The following is a 19261-nucleotide window of genomic DNA, read 5'->3' on the forward strand; positions in this document are numbered from 1 at the left end:
TTTCTTACCTTCCAATACCCAGTGGCCCTACCCGTTAGGACGATATTGCCTTTCTCAGAATGGACTTTTACTATTAAGCTGGACCTTCCTCCCATTCCCCCCCCCCTTATTTTTTTTTTTTTTTTTTTTCCCCCCCCCTTGATGCCCCCATTGAAATTCTGGGACTGTGTCTTGATGTGCACATGTGTCTATATATGTACATTTGTATGCGTATTCCTTTCTCCCAGGTACCTGAGTGAATATTGATACCTATACCTGCATGCCCCTGGCCATGATCTAAAGGGTCCCCCAACCTCTTGGGTTTGTTAATTATTGTCTTCCGTACCGATACTGGGGTTACCCTCTATTTGGTATATGTGTAACTAGTGGGGGTATTTCGGTATTCCTTACTAGCTCATATGGATAACATCACTGCGGGACAGTGGCCTGATACTACCTCCCTCCTCGCAGGGCTTTCCTCAGCACTAAATATGGGATCCCCCTCACCATACTTATTAGGCCTCATCTTATTCCCAACTTTAATGTGTATCCCGGGTACTGTTGTGGTTAAGATTTGTAATGCTGATCCAGGTTATGATTTATTACATGTCTACTTTACCCATTCGCACCTGTTTGCCCCCCCCCTTTTTTTTTTTTTTTTGTTACCCCCACTGCAACAATGGGAATGTTTTTTGATGTGCACATGTGTTTATATCTGTACGTCTGTATGCATATGCCTTGCTTCCAGGTACCTGAGAGAGTGTCGATATCTATACTTGCATGACCCATAGCCATAATTTAAAGGGGGATTTCCCAACCTGTCAATTTGTTACTTATTGCCTTCCATACCGATACTGGGACTACCCTCTTTTTGCTACATATATAGCTAGTAGGGGTGTTTCAGTATTCCTCACTAACACTTATGGATAATCCCAACTCGGGACGGTGACCTGCCGCTCTTCACGGGCACTAAATATGGGATCTCCCTCACCATACTTATTTAGCCTCACCTTATCCCCAAATTTACTGTATGTCCCAGGTACGGTTATGGTTGGAATTTGGAATGCTGATCCAGGTCATGACTTTTCACGTGTCTACTTTACTCATTCTCAACTATATGCTTTCCTTCTTTTCTCTTCCACTTGGCCAAGTTCCCTCACATTTTCGCTCATCCTTCTACACTCCTGAACCCCCCACAGGACTTTTACTACTTTACTTGACTCAGGACACCCTACCAGCCCTTCTCCATACGTTTATACTAGTTTTCCTTTCGGCAAGACATTCGCATTTTCCAGCCCAGGGAGGCGGGGCTCTACCGTTTAGTTAAGTACACCGACCACCCATACCCACCCTCTACACCTGCGCTACTATACTCATCTACTCAGGGAATGCTTTAAGCTTCCCTTGGGCAGAAGCGCTTTTCAACCCCTCCCCCTTTCTGATACTAGTATCTGAAAGGGAACTCCTTTGCTACCTTTCCCCACCCACTTCTCCTTTTTGCTCTTTCGTGCTTTATACTACTTTCTATATTCCCATCTCTGGTGCAGCGGGGACCACACTTCTCCACAACCCAATCAATTGCTGCTAATTAGACTACATATTGCTTACACTATGTCAAAACGTAAGTCAGATTCATTCCAGGTCGTAAGCATTAATGTTAACGGACTTATCTCCCCCCAAAAACGGATCTTACTTTCCTCGGAATTGCAGAAGACTAAAGCAAGCATAGCTTTTATACAGGAAACACACTTCAAGGAAGGCTGCACTCCCAAATGGAATAATAAACATTACCCAGATATATACCACAGCCGACCTCAGTCCACGAAGGTTAAAGGAGTTGCAATAGTAGTTGCTCGAAATTTTGAGTTTCTACTTAAGGACAAAAAAAGCGACCCCCAAGGCCGCTATATTTTTGTAAGGGGCACGTTTCTCGGACGAATGTACACCCTGGCCAATCTGTACCTCCCTAACGTAGACCAAGTGACTGAATTCGCCCGCATAGTAGATCAACTCCTCTCCTTCTCTGAGGGCACTCTCATTCTAGGGGGTGACTTCAATCTCCCCATGGAACCCATGCTCGACTGCTCGACCACCCATACTGTCGCACATAACTAAAACCAAAAAGCTCTTACACCAGTTACAAGTGGCAGATCCATGGCGAATTCTCTTCCCAACAGTAAAAGACTACACATTTTACTCACACCGACACCGCACATATTCTAAAATTGACCATTTATTTCTTTCACATAATGCTTTACAGGATGTTCTCAATAGCCAAATATTGCCTAGAACATGGTCTGACCACTCCATGATCACACTTACGTTACGGACTCCTTCCGATAGACGGAAAACTAGCTCATGGCGACTCAATGAATCCTTATTGAAAGATGAACAAGTAATCCAGGATATAACCTCCAAAATAACGACGTACTTCACAGAAAATAACTTGCCAGAAACCTCGCCAGTCTCTTGCTGGGAAGCCCATAAATGTGTAATACGAGGCTTCCTGATCCAAATAGGAGCCCGACGAAAGAGAGAACGGGAAAAAAAATACCATGACTTATTACAAAAAATAGTTTCTTTAGAAGCAACACACAAACTCACCCTGCAAGAGAGCACCCTCTCTGATCTAGCAGAGGCTAGAACACAATTGGCAAATCACTTAGAATACTATACTAATAAAGTGATTACTATGACTAAACACCGCTTTTATGAACATGGCAATAAATGTGGTAAACTGCTGGCTAGAGTATTGAAAGCCTCACAATCCAAAAATTTTATTCCCTCAATACGAAACAAACAAGGTTACATTGAACATATCTCGGACAAAATTGCATCCATATTTCGTGACTTTTATATTTCACTCTACCAATTACCTGATCAGACCCTAGCTCATTCACCTTCACTTCGAGAAAACATTGACCAATTCCTCACATCAGCGAATTTGAAACCTATCTCCCCTGACTTGGCGGAACAACTGGAAGGGGTCATTACGTTGGAGGAACTAGAGATAGCCCTCCAAAGCACAGCCTCCGGCAAAAGTCCGGGACCGGACGGATACACTATTTCGTATTATAAAACGTTTAAAGAGAAACTTTTACCCTTTATGTGCTCCGCATTTAATTGCATCACTTCGGGCAAAACCTTTGATAAATCGTCGCTCGCAGCGCACATTACATTACTTCTGAAACCGGGCAAAGATGCAATAGACCCAGGTAATTACCGCCCAATCTCGCTGATAAATACTGACATAAAATTGTTAGCCAAGATTTTATCTCATAGAATACAAATGTTTCTCCTGAATTTAATTCATCCGGAACAGGTGGGATTTGTCCCGGGTCGGGAAGGTAGGGATAATACGAACAAACTGGTCAACTTGATTTTTTGGGCTAAAAAACACAAAATTGAAACCATGTTATTATCAACCGACGCCGAAAAGGCGTTTGATAGGGTCAGCTGGACATTCATGTTTACCTGTCTTAGTCACCTGGGCCTCGGTCCTAACATGTTAAAGTGGATTTCGTCACTGTATACTAACCCCTCGGCTAGGCTTAAAATCAATGGAGGTTTATCCGATTCTTTTGACATCCGCAACGGTACGAGACAGGGATGCCCCCTATCTCCTACTCTGTTTATACTGGCTCTTGAGCCCCTATTGAATCACGTTAGACTACATCCTCAGATAACGGGCATCCCTGTACGTAACACGCAGCATAAAATAGCCGCGTACGCGGATGATTTACTATTTTTCCTCACTAAACCTGAGACCTCCATTCCGGCGCTTAACCAAACATTTCACACTTATGGTACTCTTAGTAATTTTAAGATAAACTTTTCTAAATCCATGGCACTTAATGTTTCCGTCCCAGACGCCACTATGCAAGTCCTATCCACCGGTTTCCCTTATATATGGGCCACACGAACACTTACCTACTTAGGTCTCCTGATCTCTAAGGACATTGCGAATTGGGCGGATCTTAATCTAAAACAAGTTATATCGAAGATAAAGAAGGATCTAAATGCATGGAGAGATAAACCTATATCGTGGATGGGAAGGATGAATGTCGTAAAAATGAACATAATGCCCCGAATTCTATATATCTTCCAAACACTCCCTCTACAACTGGGAGATACCCAGTTGCACCAACTTCAAAGCCTGATAAACAATTTTATATGGCAGGGTAAAAAAGCTAGAATTAGTCATAAAATGCTAACGAAACCTAAAAAACAGGGGGGAGTGGCAGGACATATTATAATGCTGCTGTCTTGCTACGAATACTCGATTGGTCTCATTACGCTAATGTTAAACTCTGGATAGAAATAGAGCAGCAGTCCACGTACTGCTATCTTTTGCATTTACCCTGGATAGATAACTTGTATAGAAGATTGAAGCACCCCGACCATCCTCTTTTATCTAACACCTTAGCTGTTTGGGATAAATGCCGTACGAAATTCTCTCTCACAACATACCCGTCGCCCTTAATACCCTTGATTAACAACCCAGCCTTTCCCCCGGGATTGCTGCCTACCAGCTTCCAGGACTGGCTTGTGGATGGGAACCTCCAGCTTATCCACTTTATGGAAAACAAAACACTTCTCCCCAAAGAAAAACTTACCACACTTCAAGCAGAAAGATCACCTTAAAGTCGCACAGCTCTCGCACTATTTTCACAGCTTAGGCGGTTCACAAACATTAGGTCGAGACCTTACCGAATTTGAATTGGCTTGCTCGGCACGTGATCCTCCAAGTCATGGTATCTCTCGCCTCTACAAACTATTACAATTACCTACTAACTGGGAATCAGTCTCATTTATTCATAGATGGTCCAAAGATCTCAATCTCCAGTTGGAGGAGGTACAGATTGCAAATATTCTCTCCAAACTACTCAAGAGCTCCACATGTTGTCGCATACAAGAACTGAACTATAAGATAGTCACGAGATGGTATTATACTCCTTCCAAATTACAACATATATACAAAAACTCTAATGGTATCTGCTGGCGTTGTACAAGAGAAACAGGCACTTTATACCATATATTTTGGAACTGTGACCTCCTGCGACCTTTCTGGACGGAGGTCTGCTCACTGGCTGGGCAAATCTTAGGGGACACTGTGGCGGCAGATCCTTCGCAAATATTGCTCTTCCATAATACAGTACCTGTGGCGGTCTTTAATTCGGGTCTAGAGCCTCAACTGCTTAATGCCGCAAAACTATTGATACCACTACACTGGAAAACGACATATGTGCCTACCATTAAAGATTGGTTTAACAAAATTACGGAAATTTGCAGATTCGAGGAAATGTCATCCCATACCCCTGATTCGCGAAATTTTCTACTACCTGGATAAGATGGTTCCTATTTAAGGAAACGGATCTTAATAAATCCTACCTTTCCTGAGTTGTGGACCCAGTACCATCCCGCTGCACCCCCTCTCCTTTCTCCCCCTCACCTTTTTTTCTACTTACACTTTTACTGTTGTTTCGTTTATGTCTATCTCCTTCTGTTTTGGAGTATTAGGAGTTCTAGCTGTTCTGATGTGAAACACTGTTGACTCGCACTTGTATGTTTGTCATTCTGCAAACTCTTACCATCAGCGACCTTGTATGTGACACTGTAGATGTTTGCTCCACTGTTTAAGTCATATGTAACTTGGTGCTGTTAATGCGTTTACAGCTTTGTATCACTGCTAATTTCCAATAAAGCTCTTTCGAAACTGAAAAAAAAAAGTCAAAATTTATTAAGTCAAATCAGTAAAAACTTAGACATCATAGAAAAACCCAACGTGTTTCGACCACCACAGTGGTCTTCATCAGGGGAAAAAAGCTTCTCAGTGCAAAATAAATCAAAAAGGCAGGAAGATTACATGTGCAAATACAGTTTAAATACCTTAGGGCATGTAAGAAAACTCCCAAACAAACGATGCTCGGCGTGTGACGTCACTTCCGCCTAGTTACAGGCGATAACAGGAAGTGTGTGCGCTCAAACCTTGTATGGAACGCATATGAGTTCCAATCATTAATGTGCATTCAATTGTATACTCTAAACAGCACTTGTGATACGCTGAATATTCAAAAAAGGAATGCGACCCAAATAAATATCTCACTATAGCACACATATAAGCATCCTTGTTATGACTACACAGTTGCTGAGCATCATGTCTGTTATTTATCATAAATACATCATCACATGTTATATCATGTCACTATATCAGTTGGATCATAGGTCAATCAAATCATTTCTTTGTTTATGAGCCCAAAACACATTCTAAGCCTGTTGTCTCATGAGTCAGTTATCGTCTAGAAAAAAATAAACAATAACAAAATGAATTATACAAAGATTAATATACAAAAATACACATTTCAAAATCCTATAGCAACCATCAAAAAGGATTTGTTTTTTGTTGAACCTTTGGTTATCTGCTGTCATTTTAAGAAGTCTAAATACAAAATCAACATACCTATCCCGGTGCATCATATGGTGTAGAATTTTTTTTTTTATATGATCAGGATGTGCATTATTAATAATCTGGTATTTAATTGGCCGTTATCTGCGCTGTAAAAAACAGGACAGATTTAATGATACCCATAGGCGTCACAGTGTTTAGCCGAAAGATCCATTCTGCCTCCTTTCTCAGTAACAGAGTGTTTTTACAGACTGTTACTGAGAAACATCTCTTGGTTTTGGCGTTCACTAAAAGATTCTGGGTATCGTGCTCCAATTTTCTATTGCTTACCACCCGCAATCTAATGGGGCAGCTGAGCGGGTGAATCAGGCACTGGAACAGTTCCTGAGAAATCATGACTCCCTCTGTCAGGATGATTGGTCTGATCTTCTCCCTTGGGCGGAATTCGCTCATAACAACGCATGTCATACCTCCACGGGGAAGTCTCCCTTTTTGATTGTGTACGGACAGCATCCTCAAGCCTTTCCCCAAGATTTCCTCTTGTCAGATGTTCCTGCCGCAGACGATCAGGTGGCTCATATGTCTGCCATTTGGTCTGTCACCAAGGCCAATTTGGAAAAGAGTTCTTTGGTCCAGAAGAATTGCGCTGATCGTAAACGGAAATCAAAAGTGTTGGTCCAAAGTTCATTGGTCCTTTTTCCATCCTGGAAATCGTTAATCCTGTGGCTGTACGACTGCAACTTCCCCTTGAGATGCGAATTCCCAATGTCTTCCATGTTTCTCTGATTAAACCAGCAATCACTAATCATTTCTCTCCTGAACAATCTTTCCCTCCTTCTATCACCGTGCATGGTCAACAGGAGTATAAAGTAGAGAAGATTTTGGACTCCAGGTTCTCTAGGGGTTCTTTGTAATTCCTCATTAAATGGAAGGGTTTTGGCCCAGAAGAGTGCTTCTGGGAGAAACATACTGATGTTCATGTCCCTCGGTTGGTGCGGGTATTCTACAGACAATTTCCCCAGAAACCAAGACTTGGTGGTCCAGTGGCCCTCCCTGGGGAGGGGTACTGTCATGAGCGCCCGGCGGCGCTTCTCTTCAGTTCCGGCACGGCATCCAAGATGGCAGCGCCCTTAGGCGCCATGTGGTTTTTGCGCTGGCGTCTTGACATCGGCGGGTTTGACGCGTGAAGTCATGACGCTGCACATTGGTGCGAAAATTCCAAATAAAAGCTGTCCAGGGCAATGGGTCATTGACCAATTATAGGTTTCTGTTCCTGGACTACCTGGGTGCTATTATTATTGCCTGATCTACTTATTCTGGACTTTGACCCCTGCTTTGACCTGGTTTTTGATCCTTGCAGCCTGCCTTGTGGACTTCTTGCCTGTTTTTGACTACGCCTTCTAGTTAACCCCTTCTGGATACTGTGAACTTGGACTTCTGTTCGAGCTTCCTCCTTGATCCTTACTACTCCTGTTGGGAGCTACTAGGCCCCCGTGACACTTATAAAGCACATAAATACTGTTTTGCATAAAAAGGGCATTAACTCAAGGGATGAAAACATAATTCCGCCTCTTTATAGGTCCCTGGTAAGGCCTCACTTTGCGTATGCAGTGCAGTTTTGGGCTCCAGTAGGATATTAATGAGCTGGAGAGAGTGCAGAGGAGAGAGATGTACAACTAAACTGGTTGGATGTTTGTGCGAGTGTATGGACTGGTCGGTGTGAGCATGTATGTATGTGCGTTATTATAGAAAGATCTTTTATCTGGATTACATCCCAAGCATTCTGGATAATAGATCTTATACCTGTACAAACGACATCATTAAGACCAACAGACCTTAGTTTAGAAAGCAGTAATTTATGTGGCACTATATCAAATGCTTTGAAAAAATCCAAATATATGACATCTACTGCAACCCTACTGTCCATCTTCCTATATACAGTACTTCATCATAAAAAGCAATCAAATTTGTCTGATGGCCCATCCTTCATACAGCGATGCTGTAACGCCTCTATTGTATATACTGAAGAAAAGAACTGATTAAGCACATTTGCTTATTTAAGTTTTAACAAAAGTATTTCCATTATTTAATAGAGGCACACTCCTGCATTATTTTATTATTACAGGTATGGAACCTGTTATCCAGAATGCTCTGGACCTGTGGTTTCTGTAATTTGGATCTCCATACGTCTACTTAAAGATAATTTAAAGATTAATTAAACCCAATAGGAATGTTTTGCATCCAATAAGGATTGATTATGTCTTAGTTTGGATCAAGTATAACATACTGTCTTTTAAAAAAAAAAAAAAAGTATTTTTAAAAATATGAATTGTTTGATTAAAATGCAGTAAATGGAAGATCGTCTTTCCATAATTGAGAGTTCTATGCATAACAGGTTTCCCAATAGCTGTGGACAATGTCACACTGGGAGATTATTCACCCACAGTAAAAAAAAATTGATACAGAGGGCAACAAGTCTCCCAAAATCACTTGCCATTTACTAACTGTAATCGCCACAAATAAATAACATGCTATGCACTGCAGTAGGGAGTCATTGACCCCTGCATCACAGCAATCAGGAAAGAGGGTTCTCTCCTTTCATTAGGAATTTTTGAGGTGTGTATTTAAAATGCATGTACTGTATATTAGGAAAGTTTATCTTTTAATTAAGACTCCATTATTACAAAGAACAAGTGATAAATATTACCAAATATTTTTTTATATTAAACTCTATGGGACAAAGCAGAGGGAGACTCAGCTAGGAGGCAGGGTGAAAGAGGCAGGATAGAGGAAGAGTGGGGGCAGATTTGGGGCAGACAAGTGGTTCAAAGAAAAAGTGTGTAACAAGAAATTATGCCGTTTTGTACATGCCGATGCACGGTGATAGGTGGCAGATTATTCCACCGTTTTTTACACCACATTTAAATGTGCCCTATAGTGTAGTTACAGGAAAACATGGTGCTTGGTTCACTAGTTTTTTTTATTATTATAGGAATGGTGTCAGAGAGGGCTGTTAGGGCAGGGGCACACAAATCTACTGGGGGAGATTAGTCGCCCAGCGACTCTCTAATCGCTTCTTCTCTCTAATCTCCCCGAACTGCCTCCCCGCTGACTAGAATCTAAATCGCCGGCGGGATGGCACTCGGAGCGCTTCATTTTCCGAAATCGCCCGAAGTCTCACGAGGTAGCTTTGTGTGCCCCTGGCCATATCTGGTTATCTGTGCATTGTTCTGAGGCCAGGGAGAACAGACTATGCTCTGTTTACATCAGCTGGTGGTATTTGATTGTAGTATCTGGTAATTCAGTATGTTTCTTTGTGAGCACAACAGAAAACTGTTTATTATACTACATTATTAGCTGTACAATCCCTTCTTTGATTCAAAGAAAACATTTGCATTTACAAGTAAAGGTCTTCTTCTAGTTTTATAAGTTATTTAGTATGTTTGGGTATCAATGAGTAATTTCAAAATCTGCAGCTTGTCTCCGCTAAAGAGACATCTGGTCTATTTTTCACAGCTATAATAGCAATGCTGTTTTGTCTATTTTCTTTTTAACCTTGCTGGTTTAGAGAGTGTATATTCAATATGATTCTTTTTAGGTAGCCTAACCTCTTCTGTAAAATCAGCCTTTATTTGAACCGCCTTTGAATGTTTTATGATATGCGTTGTAAGGGAAGTACTTGATCGCTGTTGAATGTGGGAAACTGTATGGATTGTTAAGAAAGCTGCTCACCTTCACTAACAACACATTCTGTGCTGTAGCTGATTGTAATTCTTTTCTGTACTGCTTTCTATTTTCCACCCACCCTATTTGCAGCACTTTGTGTAATTCAGAATAATTTTGCTTGCCTGAACAGCTGCGGTGGCAGCATTCGAAAATAACAAGGCAAACACAAGTTATGATTAGTAAGACATTATTTTCACTGTGAAAATAATATAACAATCAAGTTTTAAGAAGTGATAAATATGCATAACCATAGTTGTTGATACAGCATCCAAAGCCATTTATAACAGTGTATCATTATTCTTTCATTTGCACATTAAAAGTCATTCAAAAGTTTTTCTGTTTGCTTTTTAGATAGATATTTAAAGATTTTCCCAGTGACCTGGGACAATGGTTAAATGGATGTATCATTCTGAGATAATATTTTGTTTGAAAATGTTGGCTTTTAAATGTGGAATAATTCCATATCACTCTCTCAGGAACTATTTTCTGAACACAATAATTGCAATAGTTTTAGTGTCCTTAGTTGTGACCTTAAAGGGATTCTGTCACAGGAAAACCATGTTTTTTTTCAAAATGCATCAGTTAATAATGCTGGTCCAGTAGAAATCTGCACTGAAATAAGTTTTTCAAAAGTGCAAACAGATTTTGTTAAATTTTATTTTGAAATCTGACATAGATCTAGACATATTGTCTGTTTCCCAGGTGCCCCCAGTCATGTGACTTGTGCTATGATATACTTATCACGCTTTACTGCTGCACTGCAAGTTGGATTGATATCAACCCCCCCCAGCAGCCTAACAAAAGAACAATGGGAAGGTAACCAGATATCAGTTCCCTGACACAAGGTAACTGCCAGTGTCGGACTGGGCCGACGGGACACCGGGAAAAAACCCGGTGGGCCCCAGGCTCATGCGGGCCCCACCAGCTCAGATCCGCTTCTCATTGGCGCAACCCTTCTTTTTGGGGGCCGCGGTAATATACAAATATTGCGGGTGCGCACTGATGTGGAGCAGCGTATGTGTGCACTAAGGCGCATACCCGGCACCGCGCATGTATGCACAAATGCGACAGTGGGGGTGGACCAGTCCAACCCTGAAACAGCTTCTTGGTACATATGAAGAATCGCACTCAAAAGTAAAAATCCATGTCCCACTGTAGAAGCAATAGCCTGCCTAAACGCAGATGCATCCTGAAATGCTGGCTCTTTCTGAAAGCACAGGATCAGGCAAAATGACCTGAGATGGCTGTCTACACACCAATATTGTTGGTTCAGGAATAACATTTTTATATGGTAGAGTGAATAATTTGCAGTGCAAACAATGTAATTTAGAGATAAAAACTACACCAATAGGGTCAGGCCACACTGGGAGTTTTGGGGAGATTTGGTCGCCTGGCGACTAATCACCTCGTTTTTGCGGCGACCAATCTCCCCAAACGCCTTCCCTCACTCTACGCCGGCTAAAATGAAAAAAACGCTGGTGCTAATCACACGCGTCGATTTATTTTCCGATGTAGCCCGAAGTTGCCTCACGAGCAAACACGAGGAAACTTCTGGCGACTTCGGATAACGAATCGCCGCGTGTGATTATCGCCGGCATTTTTTCTCTTTAGCCGGCGCAGAGTGAAGACAGGCATTTGGGGAGATTGGTCGCCACAAATACGGGGCGATTAGTCGCCAGGCGACCAAATCTCCCCAAAATGCCCAGTGTGGCCTGACCCTAAAAATCATGACAGTATCCTTATAAAGTTGTGTGTAGAAACTGCATCCGTGGCAATACCCAGAGAGAACACAATGGGCATTAGAAAAGGCAGTGTTTGAAATAATCAAAACCATATGGGGATAACAAGATTAAATAAAAAATGAACACCAATATGCCATCAAAGTACAATAATATTACAATCAGCCTACTCCTGTTCAATTCATTTTTAATGAAGAAAATGACAATGATCCTAGAGTGTCTGCTTGCCATTTAACACCAAGCAATTCCAGTCTCAAAAGTATTTTACATCACTAGCTTGTTCAGTTGCCAGACAGATCTTCAATGGAAATTTGTACTTGAAAAAAATTGCAAAGGTGCCGAACACTTTATATTAGCCCTGCAAGCACACCCTGGAGCTTTAGAACGACCTTATTTATCTCCAATGTTAATAAACATGCCCAAGAATGCCAAAATAAACCAGTCTCCAGCCTTTTATAGCCTTTAGACTGCTTTATGCTCCAACAAATAGATAGCAACCCTATACATTTCATTCAGAGAGGCTCTTCACAGCTTTTGGAAGTTTCTTCTCTAGGAGGTCTAGGTAAGAATTTAAGCTAACAAAGTGAATTATGTAAAAGTAAAATTGAATAAACCTTTGTATGAACAGGTGGCAAGCATTAGTTTAACACAATCCTAGCACAGCCGAGGCATACAAAGTAAGTCTCCGTTTGGTAACCTGAATTAATATTGTAGCAATGTTTTTATGTTTTTAAACATACATTTAAAGTTAATATACAGATTTAATATACACAATAGTTAATTATATACTGTAGATTGCTGGCCACCATAGTTAACGGTGATGTTCAACCAACATCATATAATTAGTAAAAATACATTTGTTATACTGTAGTAATGTTGAAAAACACAATGAAGTTTTTTATTTTCAACAAAAAACTTCATAAAAGTTTAATTTAGTACCTTCAAAAGCATCAGTCCAACTAATCTTACTGTGGGGGTTATTTTCTAAAATCCAAAAGTTTCTCTCAATTTTCTTAAAACCACTGCTCCTGTGCAAATTTTTACCATATTTATCAATACATTTTTTGCATGATTTGCGTGTTTTTTTTTTTTTTGGAATTGATGCCACAAACTCTGATTTTTCAAGATTATCGCCAGAAAACCAAAAATTATTCAGATTATTGTGCGAAACTCAGTGCAGATCATGATATCTTCCAATTGTAAACAGGACATCTACCATTGACTTCTAAATTACCTCGGCAGGTTTGAGATGGAAAACTTTTTTTATTCTAGTTTTTTTCTATTTTTTTTTCTCTAAAAAGTGGTGTTTTCCCCTTTAAAACTCAGACCAGAAAAAATCAGTTTGTCCAATTTATAGTGAACGCTATTGGTTAGCATTTATAGATAACCAATTATCTGAGGCATAGAGTTTAATTAAAGGGAAACTGTCAGTGGAAAACATGTTTTTTTCAAAACACATCAGTTAATAATGCTGCTGCAGCAGAATTCTGCACTGAAATCCATTTTTCAAAAGAGCAAACCGATTTCTTTATATTCAATTTTGAATGGGTCTAGACATATTGTCAGTTTCCCAGTAGCCCCCAGTCATGTGACTCTGATAAACTTTAGTCACTCTTTACTGCTGTACTGCAGGTTGGAGTGATATCACCCCCCCCCCCAGCAGCCTAACAAAATAACAATGGGAAGGTAACCAGATAGCAGTTTCCTAACACAAGATAACAGCTGCCTTGTAGATCTAAAAACAAGGCCAAGTCCCACTGAGACTGATTCAGTTACATTAAGTAGGAGAAATAACAGCCTGTCAGAAAATAGTTCCATCCTAAAGTGCAGGCACAAGTCACATGACTGGGGCAGCTGGGAAACTAACAATATGTCTAGCCCCATGTCAGATTTCAAAATTGAATATAAAAAAATCTGTTTGCTCTTTTGAGAAACAGATTTCAGTGCAGAATTCTGCTGGAGCAGCACTATATAACTGATGATGTTTTCCCATGACAGTATCCCTTTAAGTAGAATTAGCGAGTAGTGTTTATTTAGAGGCTTATTTATTAAAGGTTGGATTTTAAAACACGACTAAACAAATAAACTCTAAAATCATGATTGTTGTGAGATTTGTTAAAAAAATCTGAATTAAATAACTATGAACAAACAATAAAGTGACAAAATAAAGTGACAAAAATTCATTCTAATTCATGTTTAGAATGTTTAATCTTTGTATCAAAAGACATATAGGATATTGATGTGCGTGACGGGCCTAACCCGTCGGACCCGCTTGTTTACCAATGGGTCGAGCAGGTTCAGGCCAATTTACGCAGTATGTCCTTAGGCTGCGGGCTGGTTCGGGCTGAAGTTTAGCCTCCAGTAGCGATCCTAGAGGGGGGCGGGCCCTGGTGCGTGACGCGCAGCCGGGCCCCGCCCCATCCGTACGGCCGCATTTTCAGCAGCAATCGGACTGCCTGGGGGACCTGAGGGGGTGCGGGCCCTGGCCGTGCGCACCCCCCTGCTCCCCCGGTAGTTCCACCACTGTTAGCCTCCATTCTCCCCGCAGCCGCCTTCTGCCCCATTTCCGCCTCTGTACACTCCTTTTTATTTACTTACACAGGCTCCACCCATTTTGTGATGTCATAGCGGGGCAGGGGGGTGCAGGTATATAAAGAGGGGAGTGCCCCCCTTTTTATATGCCTACAGATCTGGGTCCATATTGTTTCATTCCCTGCCACACCATCATTCTGGCCAGTTGTTAAAATTAAACACACTCATTCTAATGATTTGGGTGACACTAGTTTGCATTTCACTGGTTAGTTAAAATACTTACAGGTAATGTAGGTGGGTGATAAAATGCTAAGAATCCTGCACCGCTGCTTTAAACATTAATTGCCCATGAGTGCACCTGCAATTGCTGTTTCTAACAACAGTACCTGGTTTGTGTGGTGTTTTGTCACACACACCCGCTGAGCTATTAATCAACCGGGCAGCCAAATACCTGGAATAACTATGAGCTATACTGTCATGTCCACTTGATACTGTCATGTCCACAAGATACGGGTGCTATACTTAAAGTATTATGGGAAAGCAACTGCATTTAAAACAATTGTTCAAAGAGAAAAAATAAAACCTGGGTAATATATGCAAAATAATAAATGTTTTCAATATAGTTAGACAAAAATGTAATCTATACAGGCTGAAGTGACAAGATGTCTAACATAACAGCCAGAGCACTACTTCCTGCTATGCAGCTCTTATGGGTTACCAGTCAGTGACTTGAATGGGGGGGGCATATGTGTCATAACCATTCACTTTTGAATCTGTTCTGCCTGCTGAGAAGCAAAAGCAAACTAACTGATTATGTCCCATGTGCCCCCCCCCCTTAAAGGTACTGACTAAAGGTGGCCATACACGGGCCGATAAAAGCTGCCGACAGACCAAGTCGCTCAGCTTATTGGCCCGTGTATGGGGGCCCCCGACGGTCTTCCCCGATCGAGATCTGGCCGAAAGTCGGCCAGATCTCGATCGGATGGGGTTAAAAATCCCGTCGGATCGTGGCCGCATCTGTTCGTTGATGCGGTCCCGCGATCCGACCGCCCGTTTGGCGAACGCTAGGATCCGATCGTTGGGCCCTAGGGCCCACGATCGGATCAGCCCGATATTGCCCACCTCAAGGTGGGCATATCGGAGGGAGATCCGCTCGTTTGGCGACATCGCCAAACGAGCGGATCTATCCGTGTATGGCCACCTTAACAAAAGCTGGCCATAGACGCAAAGATTTCATAGTTTGAATCTCTGTTTGTACAATTTTCGGGCCGTGTGTGGAGTGTTCTGACATTTTTAGTGCCATGGTGATCGGTCGTTCAGACGATCAGACAGGTTATAAAATTTCTGACAGCTACTGATAATATCTCTGCATGTATTGACGATATCAGTGGGAGACTGTCAACAGCTTTTGTCGGACCTAACTTTTGTACGATTGCTGTCAGGGGCAGAACATCTGATCTGTTCTTTTACTACTTTATTTGATCTGAATAGTTAGTGGCAGGTCGTCCGATAGGAAAGTAAATCTGCACATCTATGGCCACCTTAAGAGTGGCCACCTTAATCTTTATAGATTAGGTTTTCGGCTTGCTAACTACATTAGAAAAAAAAATTTTTCCTTTGCATAGCCTTTCTCATTACACAGTTTTTATTTTTACACTGAACTGTTCCTTTAAGTTCCTGGAATTCAATGTGTTACTTTTTGCAGTAATGTACGAACAAACATCACCCAGAAACATTACCCCAGAGTTAAAGGGCACCTATCACAGCCAAAATCAAACACATATTAACCAGTACAACCTAAACACGTTTAATCAAACTACATATATAGGTTTTTTTTTTTTTTGGTTTTTTTTAAAACTGCAGTTTTTAAAAAATCCCTTTCTTTGTCAAATTAGTTCTTTCACTGAGGGAGTCCATATAGTGACTATAACAGTGAACATGCAGATTTCAGGAGCATGCTCAGATTGTAGCACTGCCTTGAGTATTCTACCCAGAATGCCTTGTTTTAGTAAACTCCTCCACTAGAAGTATCACGGGATTTCCCTATCTTGTCCCCGGCTGGTGATGTTATTATGCAAATGAAGGGCACACACTAACTTTCAGAAGGTGGCAGCACTACTAAACAGCAGCTAACAGAGGTTTGTCTGAGTTGAAAATACCTTAGAAGGGTTGCTAAGCAACCAAGGAATTTCAACTGAGCATGTGCAAGATTTCAGAGCTATTGTTGGCTGTGAAGATATAGGTAGGAGGAGCCAGTGAAATCCAAGATGCCTGACTCAGCTAGAACTGCAGTGGTGATATGGGAGATCTTGCAGAAGGTATAGTGAGCTGATGATTTACATTAAACAAACAATTCTAACTGTTTTAGATTGGTGCCCTTTAACATAATTTCATCTACATCTGTAAAAGATTTGAACAACATTCTATTATGTTGTACAGTTACTTACCATTTCTGTACCTTTTAGGTGACCATTGTCTCAGAATTTGGGATATGAAAACACCAGTGTCCAAACTAGTGATTCCAGCTCACCAGGCAGAAATTTTAAGCTGTGACTGGTGTAAATACGACCAGGTAAAATACATTTTCTGGGTTAACGGATAAATTTGACTGTAGTGTGTGGGAATATATTTTGGAACTGGGGCAGATACAAATATGAATAATGGACAATCTCTGCTAAGCTAAAAGTGTTTATGTAAATATTAATATTTAAAGGGGAACTATCGTGAAAATGAAAATTTAAAATAAGCTTCAGCATACTGAAATAAGAAATAAGAAAAATAAGAAATCAAGTTCATCTCCACTATTCGTCTTTGACAGTTAGATCCAATATATCTTATAGAGGGGGCTTCCTTTCCTAGCTTATTCAAATAATTGATTCCAGTACAAACAAAATTTAACAAAATAACTACCTTTTGCACAAATCCTGCATGTAGAGAGACAGGATTTCTGGTGATTTTAATATAGCGAGCTCTAATACATCTTCTAGGCAATATGAGCCTCTCTATAAGATATATTGGGTCCAACTGTCAGTGATTATCTAAAACCCAACTCATGAAGAGTGAATGAAGAGAAACAGATGCTGAGAGAGGAATAGTGAAGATGAACTTTGATTATTTCAGAAACAGTACAGAATATATAACTGATTGTATTTAGAAAGTTTCTTATTTTAAATTATATATATATATATATATAGATAGATAGATAGATAGATAGATAACATTTACCTTTAAATATAAAATATTTCTAAAGGAGAACTATGCCCTCAGAATGAATACTTAATCAACAGGCCCCCTGCAAAATCCCATTGTTGAAAAAAAGACTTGCTGAAGAAGTTAAAATTTCCAAAGAACACATTAACTAGCCTAAAGAGAAATGGTGCAACATTTGTGGACGGATGAAAGCAAGATTCTTTTTGGGTCTACCCCCCCCAAACACTGAATTCAAGCCACAGTACCCTGTGAAGCATGGTGGCGAAAGCATCATGATAAAGGGATGTTTCTCATACTATGGTGTTGGGCCTATTTATCTCATACCAGGGATCAGTTTCCATACATCAAAATACTTGAAGAGGTCATGTTGCCTTATGCCGAAGAGGAAATGCACTTGAAATGGGTGTTTCAACAAGCCAACAACCCCAAACACACCAGTAAATAAGCAACATCTTGGTTCCGGACCAACAAGATTGATTTTATGGAGTGGCCAGCCCAATCCCCAGACCTTAATCCAATAGAAAACTTGCGGGCTGACATAAAAAATGCTGTTTCTGAGGCAAAACCAAGAAAAGCAGAAGAATTGTGGAATGTAACAGGTGCTAGAAGTTGGTCGACTCTCCCTGCAAAATACTGTAGACGTGTAGCAGTTCTTAGAAACAGTGTTTATACAACTAAGCATTAGTTCTTTGATTCAAATGAAAGCAAAATCTTGAACATTTTTCAGTTTATACAGTGAATTTTTGAGTTTGTAAAGAAGATTGTAGACACTTCTATATATTCCCTTTTCTTGACTTTCTGTAAAGGAATAACACACATTTGTGTTAACATATACATTTTTCTTCATGTCTTGATTTGGAATAGGGTGTTCCCAATGCATTTGCGTGTATGGAAATAAAAGGTATAATACAGATTTTGAGCTTTATTCACTTTATTCACTTTCTAAAACACACTTTAAACACCTGCTTGTGAATTACAGCACTGGGAATTTCAGCAGGCGAGGGTGTTCATTCCCTAGAGAGACATGCTTCATTGCTGCTAGGTCCACCCCAGTCATGGGGAAGGTCTATCAATGTATGCCTTAGTGCTAGCCAAATCAACCGGCACAGAGGATCACCTAAAATTAGCGCTACATGTAAGCAAACACACTGCACTCTGGAAAATGGCAAACCTTGGAGCGTTAGAGGCTCGTACCACTCAGAAGGCCGCCACATCAATACCAGAGCAGTCACATCGCTGTATATTCCAATTTCACTCCTTCACTCTTTTCAGCAAGTATGTGCCACAGAGATATACTTGACGCATAATGTGGGACTTCCAGGTCTCACACTGCAGCCCAGCATTCCCTTCCAGCATCCATATTGAAGCTGTGGTCAGAGTCAACAGTGATCCGCTTTACCACCGTAAACGTTTTCCGCAGTATGGCACATCGTTTTCCTCAGCATCCACATGCTTGCCATCCAGGTCACCTATAGACCTTACCAGCTCACTTTCAGGCTTGGTAAGACCCCTCTTAAGGGGACCTCTTATGAGTTAGCACTAGCACAACTCCAACTACCACAAATGCCTGACTCCAGATCTCCAGTCTGCTTTACTCGGCAAGGCCCCCTTAACGGGCCTTTGCGTCCACATAGCCAACCAGCCTTCCCCTGAACCAGAACCAAATGAG

General features: G+C 41.0%; 1 protein-coding gene across 3 annotated transcripts in view; it reads left to right on the forward strand.

Moving 5' to 3' along the window:
• The window catches only part of LOC121394208 (peroxisomal targeting signal 2 receptor-like), a 193152-nt gene that overhangs the window by 57964 nt on the left and 115927 nt on the right, over positions 1–19261 (forward strand). For all 3 annotated transcript variants that reach the window (XR_005961555.1, XM_041564526.1, XM_041564527.1), the window contains exon 6: positions 16848–16954. Coding sequence is in view for 2 of the 3 variants with exons in the window: in XM_041564526.1 (XP_041420460.1) it covers positions 16848–16954 (107 nt within the window). In the remaining variant the exon portion in view is untranslated. The remainder of the gene's footprint in view (positions 1–16847; positions 16955–19261) is intronic.

Source organism: Xenopus laevis, chromosome 5S, assembly GCF_017654675.1.
Source record: "Xenopus laevis strain J_2021 chromosome 5S, Xenopus_laevis_v10.1, whole genome shotgun sequence".
Classification (NCBI taxonomy): Eukaryota; Metazoa; Chordata; class Amphibia; order Anura; family Pipidae; genus Xenopus; species Xenopus laevis.